Source organism: Myotis brandtii, unplaced genomic scaffold, assembly GCF_000412655.1.
Source record: "Myotis brandtii unplaced genomic scaffold, ASM41265v1 scaffold303, whole genome shotgun sequence".
NCBI lineage: Eukaryota > Metazoa > Chordata > Mammalia > Chiroptera > Vespertilionidae > Myotis > Myotis brandtii.
Genome location: NW_005361573.1, coordinates 4,344,830 through 4,355,911, shown reverse-complemented (window position 1 = coordinate 4,355,911; position 11,082 = coordinate 4,344,830). Strand labels below are relative to the sequence as shown.

Sequence of the window (11,082 nt, the reverse complement as noted above, 5' to 3'; positions counted from 1 at the left end):
AGGCCTGAATGGAATGCTTATTAAAAATGCAGGTTGCTGCTGAAACCGGTTTGGCTCAGTGGATAGAGTGTCAGCCTGCGGACTGAGAGGTCCCGGGTTCGATTCCGGTCAGGGGCATGTACCTGGGTTGCGGGCACATCCCCGGTGGGGGATGTGAAGGAGGCAGCTGATCGATGTTTCTCTCTCATCGATGTTTCTAACTCTCTCTATCTCTCTCCCTTCCTCTCTGTGAAAAATCAATAAAATATATTTTTTTAAAAAATGCAGGTTGCTGCCCTGGCCGGTGTTGCTTAGTGGTTAGAGTGTTGACCCTCGAACCCAAGGGCTGTGGGTTCAATTCCTGGTCAAAGGCAAGTATTTGGGTTGCAGGTTCCCTCCCCACCCCCGGTCAGGGTGTGTGCGGGAGGCAACCAGTTGATGTGGCTCTCACAGCGAAGTTTCTCTCTCTTTCCTCCTCCTTCCCTCCCTTCCACTCTCTCTGAAAAAGCAATGGAAGAAATATCCTCAGGTGAGGATTAGCAAAAAAAATAATAAAAATGGGGGTTCCTGACCATCAGATCAGAATCTTGGTGATCTGCTCCTAAGAATTTGAACGTGCTCACCCCAGGGGACTTCATGCCCGCTGAAGTCAGAGAAAAGTCATTGTGTTGTTTAATCCGTGCCAGTCAATATTTTGCTAACTTAATGAGCTCACAAGAGACCTCATTACACCTTCTGACAAGCTGAGCAGATGGGGCTGCTCCTTGCGAGGGGTCTGGGAGATAACAGTGCCCATGTGGCTGGGTTTTCCTTTTGTCCTGAGATTATGTACTGGTGTCCCTACCCAGAGAGTAAGGACGAAGGAGGTGCCACAGAAGAACCACCATGGCTGAGTGCTTGCAGGCATTTCCCAAGCGCTCGGAGCAGCTCCCCGCAACAAGCAAGAAACCCTGCGTTTCAGGAAGCCATTCCTTCAAAAGGGAAGAGAGGCCTGTTGAGTGGGCCAAGGAGACACCACCATTTCTCTAGGCCACGCGCATCGAAAGCAGCAGGCTCGCCAGGAGCGGTTTACAGAGCCAGAGCAACGCCACACGCCCAGGAATTTATTAGGGGGCCACAACCAACAGGGGCAGGAGGAAAGCCGTCAAAGTCCTACCTTTCAGAGGATTTCCATTTTAGAGCGACGGGATGGTAGGCTGCCCAGGTGTTCTTTAGGGCCAGCCCCCAGGGCCGCCAGTCACCCAAGCTTCCCTCAGCCCCGCACAGATGTGAGCCCTGGTTGCTCTAAGGACAGAATCTGGGCTGCCTGGGGTCATTCCAAGCGCTGGGCTGTGATATCAGAATAGGGCTATGACATCAGTGGAGGGGGGGGGGGGGGGGGGCAGGCCAGCCTGGGGAGCAGGGCAGGAGAGAAGGAGCTCTCAGGGGCTGGATTAGCCCCCCTTGAAGTAAGGCCCAAGACAGAGGGGTGGCCAGCTCTGTATTCCATTCTTACAACCCCCAGCACGCCCTGGGAAGCTAACCTGGAGATCTGAAAATGATTCTCAAGTACCAAGAGGCAAGACAGATGACCTGCTGGTGCGTAGACATGATTCAGGAGCAGAGAGAGCAAATGAACTATCCTCTAGCGCCCCCCTGTGGCAATAGAAGGGATACTCTATTTTCTGACTGGGAAGTTCAACTTTGGGCCCCGCCAAATGCAGGGACATAAAAAGCAGGTCGCCCTTTTCATCTGAATTTGAGAAGCACTATAAATAAATTGTAGTATAAGTATGTCCTGACTATTACATGGGACACATTTATACAGAAACATTACTTGTTGTGTATCTGAAATTCAAATTAAACGGGGTGACCTGTATTTTTATTTGCTAAATCTGGCAATCACATCCAGGGAGACTTTTTTCTTAAATGCAGGTGACCCCCCCATGCTGCTCTCATTCATTCAGCTTTACCAGGGCAAGGGAAGCTGGGAACCTGTGTTATTTTTAAGCTTCCATGGTGACTATTATTAATAACTACAGCTAGCTTTTTGAGCAATTGCCAAGCCACGTGCTAAGTTCTTTTTATGCATTTCTAGGTTAATCCTCTACGAGGTGGTTCCATTATTAAGCCTATTTATAGAGAAATGAGGCAAAAGACAGCGAGCAATTTGCCCAAGGTCACACAGACAGGAGGTTTGAACCCAGGATCCCACCGACCTAGAAATCTTTGAATTGGAAGGATGCTAGGAGGTCCGTAATCAAAGCCTCCAATGGACTGACAAGTGGGGAATCTGAGGCTCTGGGAAGGCCTTGCTTGCGCTAACCTCTAGGCTACTGTGCACAAGGGGCTGAGCCAGGTTGCAGATACAAGCATCTGGCCCAGGCAGGGGGCTGGCTCAGGGAGGGTTTCCAGAATGGCCTCTCCTTGAAGGATAAGCAAACTTAAGGGAAAGCAGGGTATGGGAAGGGGCTGGGTGCTAGGGAAGAGGTTCAGCATGCACTCTGAAGGGTCTCCTCAAGTCCAGGAACAGATTCTTTCAAAGAAAGGGCACAAGCCCCGCCCCCACAAACATGTCCATCCTTAGAACTGCCAGCCATCCCAAAAACTTGAGCATCTCACTGCTGAGAGCACACGGAGCCAAGTGGGAAGGGTGAACACACACCTCGACCTTCCGGGGTTGGCCTGGAGTCGACTGGGTCTCCTGGTCACCTCCATCCCCCAAGTGCTTTCGATTCCCACTCTCTCCAGACCCAGCACGTTGCACGTACACCCACTGCGCCAAGCGCTCTACCTGAATGGCTCATCATCATGCGGACAGCCTTGGCCTTGGCCAGCTCCAGGGCGGTGATCCACTGCTGCCGCTCCACATCCGAGCTGGCCTTGAGGTGGTAGGTCTTTGCCCCACTGGTCAGCACGATACTGCAATAATCCTCCCTGTCAAAGTGCGCGGTGGACATGTTGATGGTGCCCCGGCAGGTGTGGGCCATTTCGCCCTCATTTCTGTGGGATGCAAGAGAAGGAATGGGTTGAGGCTCCCCGACTCAATAGCTCCAGACAAAAGAACTCCTCAGGGCAAATCCTCAGAATCTCAGACCCTTGAAGCTGGGAGAGGCCCTGGAGTCAGAGCTGGGAGGTGAAGCTTATGGGGACTGATTGCTAGAGGCTTGATTGAAGGGCTCTCAGTGGGCAGAGGGAGGAAGGCCTGCATTGGTGCCACATGCAGGGCATGCCTGCTGTGGTCTGAGCCCTCGCAGACACCAAGCAATGGAGAAGGGTGACTGCCCAGCGTCCTGCTAGGCAGTGCAGACCTCTAACTCCATAGCAGGCTCTTTCCACTAAAGTCTCAGACCCCCAGAGATGGAGCAGGTAGGAACCTGAGAGTCCTGCCACTCCAACTGAGACTATAGACCCAGACCTCCAGGGTGGACTCGGAAGCATCCCTTTCACTTATGCAACAGTTTACCAAGTACTTCTTCGTGGTTTGTTTCAAACAGCCAAGTAGGGCTGTTTACAGATAGAGTCACAGAGGTTTGGAGACTTCCTCCCACACTAGGCAGGGCTGACTAGTATAACCAACAGGACATTGTGGAAATAAAAAAGAGTGTAACTTTGAGGTTAGTGCTCTCTTGGACCACTCTTTCTGGGAAAAGCCAGCTGCCATGTGGTGAGGACCCTCAAGCAGCCCTTTGGAGAGGCCCACCAGTCAACAACCAGCATCACTTTGTTAGGCCTGTGAGTGAGCCCCCAGCCCCAGTCAAGCCTTCAGATGAGTGCAGCCCTCATGAAACATCCTGAGCCAGAATCACCCCAACTAACCTCCCACTCATGAATTCCTGACCCACGGAAATCCTAAGATATCTATTGTTTTAAGCCACTAAATTTTGAGATGATAATGAAATCACTGTTGTTTTGAGCCTCAAAATTACACAGCGATAGATAACTGATAAACCTGGTGACATGGGCAGCTGATCCTGCCCACTGCGTGAGTGTTTGGCAAGCATCAGATCCCAAAGGAACAAAACTAGCTTCTTGTGCAGCCTCCAGAGCCAGTACTCCAGCTGCACGGTCACATGCAGAGCCAATCCTGAAGAGAGGTGAGCCAGGCAGGGGATCTCCTGTATAAAGGTAGCAGGTGGGGAACCAAGGGTGAGGGAAGGCTCTGCCACCATCCCAGATAACAGGAGTGCATGCCCAAATGACATAACACACAGAGGAGTGTCGGAGGACACCAGCCTAGCTCATTGCAGGGGAATCCAGGCAGGCCCATGCTGAGATGACCTGGAATGAAGGCTGCCCTGTCGGGCGTCTGCGGCAATGAGAAGGGGTTCTCCTGGGGGTTGCGGGGTGGCAGATGCAGAGATCTGGAGAGGAGAATGAAAGGCAAGTGGTTTGCAGAGGGAAACAGGTAAGCTGAGCAGAAGGACCAAAGCCGGGGGAGGGGAGAGACAGGGTAAGTAAGAGGAGGGGCCTGGCTGGGAAGGGCTGAGGATGGTGAACCCAGGGAAGCCACACACTGCATTTTAGGAAGACAGCACCTACTGCTGCTTCAAAGGACAACACTATCTGGCAGTCCCCCACGCAGGCTCACGAATGCCATCTGCCTTCTTCTGGGTTTAGGCAATGGCCCAGCAATGCCGACCAAATGGTGTGAGTCAAGACTGTGAAATCGGTATTCAACGCACAGGGCTGTGGCTGAGCATGTGATGAGGTGTCAAGAGGAGAGAAGCTAAGTGATCCGAACTCCGAGACCTCATAAAGATGGAAACAGACGCGGGAAAGAGTGCACTTGAAAGAGGAAAGCATACAGCACCCCGCATGACCCCAAAACTCACTGGCAGTTGGCTTCGTGGGTACGATTAAGGCCACATCCCTGTGTGGCGACACCTGCTGCTAGTATGTGATTCACCACCCACCAAGCTGCCAACTTCCATTTTGTTCAGAGCGTTTTCTACCATCTCCTCCTCCCCACATGTCAGAACCTGTAGTTGTCCAGGAAACAGGCCCATTTCCTCCATTTCCCCTGGAACTAACAGATATTGATCTTGGTTTAAGGAACCTCACACCCTTTTCACCGGCCTGTCTTTCTTTATTGACCTCGTTTGCCAGCGACATCCCTGAAGACTAACGGAGGCTTGAATCCCCAGCCCAGGAACTCCCTCACAGCACTGAGCCTGAACCTGCTGGCCTCTTACTAAATGGCCAGGATAGATGCAGGCTTTCCTCCTCCTCCTCCTCCAGGCAGTGGTTTGGTGATGGTGTGCACGTCTGTCTCCCACACTGCCTTGTTCATTGTTGGTCCTCAATAACGGACTCAGCCAAAGCTGGTGTATTCTCACCGTGTTCCAGGCTGCTCATCAGGCCTCCATCTTGGATTAACAGACGCTCCCTACCAGTAAAGAAGGTGCAAGGGTCAGGAGGAGCTGGAGAGCTCACACCAGGCATTCCATCCCAGTCACAAGAGTACTTGCAGACGGAGCAGGTCCATGTGGCAAGTGCACCCGTCATATGCAGAAGCCGAGCCACCGAAAGCCTGGGGGAAGGTATAGATCCGAAGAAAAGTATCTCTGAAGCAATAAAGGGCCAACTATGCGCCCGCAGAGCAGCAAGCAGCAGGCCCTGTAGTGTTAGACACCCCGCAAGGCTGGCATGTGCTTCCTCTGATAGGAAACCAGAAGCCACGCTGCTACTCCAAACCAGGTGTAAGCACTCGCTCTCCCCGAACCACAGTGAAGGTCAGCCCTTCGCCCTGACATCACTGAAATCTGCAAGGGGGAAGCAGGTCAGACTGTGCAGAAAAGAATTCACACAGCAGGCCTGAGAATGCGCATCCTTTGGAAGGCCTGTGGCCAAGGCTGGCCCTTGGCCGGAGTCTGGGAGTCTGGGTTTGGGGAGCACCCCCGTTCCCAAACTGGTAAGGGGGGCTGACGATACCTAAACTGCTAGTACAATGTGGTCCATGCCGAACACCTGCTTTCCTTCTGGGAGTCTGAACTTTGGCAGCGTGCCAGAGGGCACCCACGTGACCAGCCCCCAGTGAAAACCCTGGGCACTGAGTCTCTAATGATCATTTCACATGTGTTGTCACAACTTGTTGCTGGAAGAATTAGTGTGTCCTGTGTGACTACACTGGCAAAGGAGCCTTGAAAGCCAATGCCTGGTTTCCCAGAATTCACCCCAGGTCTCACTTCCCTTTGCTAGTTGTGCTTTGCTGTCATCAAGCACAGCTGTGAGCACGAGTTGATGGGCGAGTCCTGGAGTCCACGTGGTCATCGAGCCTGGGTTAGTCTTAGAGACTAACAGGACCCCAGCGAGGAGTCTCACATGTGTTGTGGGTGGACCTGGCACAGGCTGGGTCAGGAGGCTGTTGGAGTCCTGGTGCTGCCATGAGCTCCCATTCCTCCCTCCATGTAACAGGGAAATAAGGAAGAGCCTGCGCTCCTCACCAAGACTTCAGACTGGAAATCACTCTGACACACAGGCGTGAGGGCCTGTTAGCCAACTGGCTGTCACACAGGGTGGAGGCCTCGCCTCTGACCTATGGCCTTCCCACAGGGTCTTGAAAGTTTAACATGTGCAAGGAAACCATCGGGCACACAGGAAACCAGTTTAAAGAGCTATGTGATTGTGAGAAGCCCTTTTAAAAGCTTGACCTTTGCTCCTCATTCCTCCAGCCACTGCCATACTTGACCAAGTGGCATCACTGTAGGTATACACAGTCAACATGCACAGACTCTTGCAATCCTACGTAAAAGCAAACGAGGACCACAGATATAGGTTATTGCTTCATAGAGGAGACACATTCCAGTCTGTCAACAGAAAGTATCCAGATAAGCGGAGTTTCATAGCTGTCACTTTTCAGGTTCTCCTGGCTTAAGCCAGCAACGTCCCATTTATCTTCCTCATCTATTCCAGCAAACAAGTTTTGGTCACTGAAAACAAATTAAGAGCCCTGGCTGGTTTGGCTCAGTGGATAGAGCTTTGGACTGCGGACGGAGGGGTCCCGGGTTCGATTCAGGTCAAGGGCACGTGCCTGGGTTGTGGGCTCGATCCCCAGTTGGGGGCGTGCGGGAGGCAGCCTGTCAGTGATTCTCTCTCATCATTGATGTTTCTATCTCTCCTTTCCTCTCTGAAATCAATAAAAATATATTTTTTTAAAAAAGAAAACAAATTAAAAATCAAGGTTGCACTAGCATACGTGACTTTCTGAAATCCCACAGAACCACAGGTAGCTCTCTTTCATTCACCCACTCACCCATTCAGATGAACCAAGCTACTGAGGGCTCATCAGTGGCAAAGTACCATGCTGGGCTCTATGCGGCACACAAAGATGCCGCCGAACTTGGCCATGGTGTCCCTTTAACACGAAGCTGTCTGCAGAGTTGGCCACATAAGCTCCCTGTAAACTCCTATGATCCTTGGATCAGTCAGGAGCCACTGTGGGTATTTCAAAGGGGAGAAACCCAAGCTAAGGAGCTAAGACGGGGCATGGACCATTGAAAGAGCATCCTGGAGAAGACGAGGCAATTCCAGGCCCCACGTGGGGGATGCACTGCCCAGGGCAGAAGCTGGAAGCCGGGACACCAGTTAAGCATAAGGCAGACCTGAACCACGGAGGTGGCATGAGGAATGGAGAAGAGAGGCCAGAGGCGAGAGATGGGCAGGGTGTGGCAATTCCATCTGATGTGGGATGAGGGAGGGAGGAAGGTGGCAGCAAGCATGACTCAGAGGTTTGCAGCTATTCATAGACAGAGAGGAGTTAGGAGGAGGAGCAGGTTTTGTGGGAAAAATTAGTTGGTGTCACTAGGCCTCGCTAAGAGCATTGTTGTGCATTGTGCTCATGCTGCTAGTCCACTTGTGCCCTCTTTGCAACACCCTTGTGCTATAAGCTAAGAAAATATACTTCAAACAAATGTTTATGTCACCAACCTGGGTGCTCCTTTTCAGCTTCCTAACAGTCTCACAGTGTAAAACACTGAAAGGTATTTCAAATTAAAGCAGAATCCAATCTAATGAGGCCACTCTCTAGGGTGGAGACCCCAGTAGCTTCATCTTTGGACTGGCACTTCCTAACTTCACGTTTTCAGGGACACTTTGCAGCTGGATAGTCTTTTCCATCTCCTTGCTTCAAGGGTCACCTAAACTGGCATTGAAAACACGATTTCCTGGCCCACAGTCTCCATGAGTTTGCCTTTGAGAGCAGGTCTCACTAGAGCAGTGGTTCTCAACCTTGGCTGCACATTAGAATCACCTGGGAATCTTTTTAAAATCCTGATTTCTGGGCCTCATCCTCCGGAAATTCTGTTTCTTTGTTATGGGGTGGGGCCACAACATTAGCAACAAAGAAACAGAATTTCCGGAGGATGAGGCCCGGAAATCAGGATTTTAAAAAGATTCCCAGGTGATTCTAATGTGCAGCCAAGGTTGAGAACCACTGCACTAGAGGAATGAGTACCTTATCCGTCCTAGAGGCACAGATGTCTTGGTCTGCCATCTTCTGTTACCAGGCCAACACCCCAAAAAGGTCCCAGTCCACCAGATGTCCAGTGGTCTTCCTTAGCCAGAGGACTTCCAAAATTTACTTTCACTTGGACCTTAATAGACACTTTCTTATAGAGACTAATTTCTTTGAGGCCTTCCTTGCTATCTGGCTTAGCCATTCCTACCCATAGATCAGTCTGAACAATAAATTAATTACAACAAATTTTTCTGTTTGCAATTGTTTCCTGGTAAACAAATTGTCATTTATAATAATCAACAAATAGGCAACTGGTAAACAACAAAACAGAATTTTGCCTAACTGAATCAATGTTGTCATTAATATGGATAAAGCTTATGTTTGGCGCACGCTCTCCATAATGACTTGCTGAAGCCAATACTTTTGAAATTTTCACAACACTTATTATTTTTCCCCCTAATTTCATGTAATTACATGTTCCCTATGAGGTAAGAACTGGGGATGAATTTTTTATGGGAACTACCAACCAAAATAAAGGAAAGCAAACTGAACACAAAACCATATTCTCCTTGTTGGTATCCAAACAGACGTGATTGAAAATGTCAAGCAATGGAGTAAGAACCTCATCTCCTGAGTTTATTTATGTTCCTACCACATTGTTGAGAAGAATTTAAAACCTGCTAACAATTATCCATGCTTCCCAGAAATTCTTTCTATATGTGGCAATATTTACAAAAAGCATCTTTTTTTCCTGATAATATAGACGTTACTAAGCCCAGCTGTTTAGCATTATGTACTTTTCCCCTCAGAATAAGCTTAAGTGATCAAATGTGCTTCTCAAGCAAAATCCAGGGCAGAAGTACCCGAGGAAGCCACACAATGGAGAAAGTCTAATCCAAACCCCCAATTATTTTCTATTAAGAGAAAAAGAATGCAGATTGAAATGCAGGTCAAGACTGTCAGACGCCACAGTAAACCCAGTTGATTGGCAAAGTCAACGCTGACACTAACAAGTTTTGCAAAGGATATAGACCCACAAGACCTCTTATTAATTGCAGGTGGGAGTGTAAATTGGTACAAGTGCTTTGGAAAAGTTTGGCATTAGGTAAGGCGAACGTTCATTGTCTACATCCCAGTGATTTCGCCCAAGAGAAATCCCTGCACATGTCCAAGAAAGTTCGTAGTCACCCATCCAGAGGAAAATGTGCAAATAAGAAGTGGTACACTCACATTCTGGACTTTTATAAATAAGTTCCCAAAATCATATGCTGTAAAATACCCGTTTAAAAATAAAGTTAAAGATGGTTGAAATAAAACTAAATAAAAAAGGAAAGAAAGGAGATAGTGACTAGGATTTGGGAAGGTGGTTATACTGGAGGAGGGCACGCTGGTAGACAGGATGGGGAGGGAGCACAAGAAATATATATTCACATTTTCTCCAAACATCAGGCTTCACTTAGTTTTGTGTTGTTGTTTTTTTGTTTGTTTTGTTTTCATTAGAGAGTGGTCTTTCCAACAGGGAAAAGGATCTCTCTTTGCTCAGTTGCCTGACTCCAAGAACACCATGTTCTGTGTGATGTGTATTAGTACAGCCGACTGGCCGAGGGGCACCAATATACCACATGAGAAGGGCACATTAGGAACACGTGTCAGCTTTCTCCTTTGCCAGGAATTAGAGTGACCCCAATTTTGGAGTGGGAACCATCACTTAAGTTCAGTGGAGTTCCCAAATTCTCAGGGGCACCATAGGCCCAACCATCCTCTAGAAACTGTGTTCCAAAAAGGCTGGGCAAGACCATGTCAGTCCTAAGGTAGGTGACCTGAAGGAAGACTGCCTGGCCGAGTGAACGAGCCAACAGCAAGGCAGGGCCCTCCTGTTTGCCATGAACAGGGAGCAGTGCTTCTCAGACTATGGTCAGGAGCAGCGTCACCTGGGAGCTGTTAGAAATGCCGGAACTCGGGCTCCTGAATCAAGGACTTTGGGGGCTGACCTCCCTGCTCACACCCTCTAAACCCACTCGGCTTGCCAGAGGTCATGTCCACAGGGGGCTCCCCTGCCAGAGGTCAGGGCCCCCAATCCTGGGAGGTTAGCTAAAGGCATCACTCCTGCTAGAGCGCATGTTCCCACATATCCCCAGGCCAGTCGTGGTGCCCTCCAACCCCGATGCCTCCATCCCCAGGACCGCGCCATCACCACCCTGCAAACGCAGATGCCCCCGTGGCCTGTCCTACCTGTAGTACGACAGCAGGCCGTTGCTGAGCACGAACCAGCGACGCTGGTAGCCCTTCAGGTAGTTGGTCCACTTGAGGAGCCAGCCCTTGAAGCTGTCCAGCGGCAGCAAGGGCAGCAAGGCCTTCGGGGCGGTGGAGGCGGTGCCAGCCCCTGCAATTGGGACCCCATAAGACACCCTCAGCTGTCCGGGTCGCGGAAGAGCTGGGGGCTTTGACGCGGGCTGCGACCCTGACTCGGGTCTGGTAGAGGGCACGCTCCCCACCACGGGCGCCGGCGGCCTTCCAGATGAGGCCTTGGGGGGGTGTCCTTCCCCTACACGTGGGCCCAACTCTTGCCGGGGCCCTGACTCCCGCCCCGGCCCCGGCTGCAGGTCCGATTCCGGTTTGTACCCCGGCCTCGGCGGAGGCGTCTTCTGGGGCTCCGGCTGCGATCT

General features: G+C 50.6%; 2 protein-coding genes across 2 annotated transcripts in view; both read right to left on the bottom strand.

Annotated features, from left to right (window-relative positions):
* The window catches only part of LOC102255298 (oxysterol-binding protein 2), a 51,695-nt gene extending 46,375 nt beyond the window's left edge, over positions 1-5,320 (bottom strand). The window contains exons 1-2 of the mRNA XM_005869825.2: positions 5,298-5,320; positions 2,753-2,961 (exon numbers count right to left, since the gene is read on the bottom strand). Of these exons, the coding sequence (XP_005869887.1) occupies positions 2,753-2,948 (196 nt within the window). The 5' untranslated portion in view covers positions 2,949-2,961; positions 5,298-5,320. The remainder of the gene's footprint in view (positions 1-2,752; positions 2,962-5,297) is intronic.
* Positions 5,321-8,878: 3,558 nt separating this feature from the next.
* Positions 8,879-11,082, bottom strand: part of LOC106726679 (oxysterol-binding protein 2-like) — a gene marked incomplete at its 5' end in the record, with an annotated part of 11,962 nt that continues 9,758 nt past the window's right edge. The window contains 2 exons of the mRNA XM_014542430.1: positions 8,879-10,034; positions 10,649-11,080. Coding sequence (XP_014397916.1) covers positions 9,956-10,034; positions 10,649-11,080 — 511 coding nt within the window. The remainder of the gene's footprint in view (positions 10,035-10,648; positions 11,081-11,082) is intronic.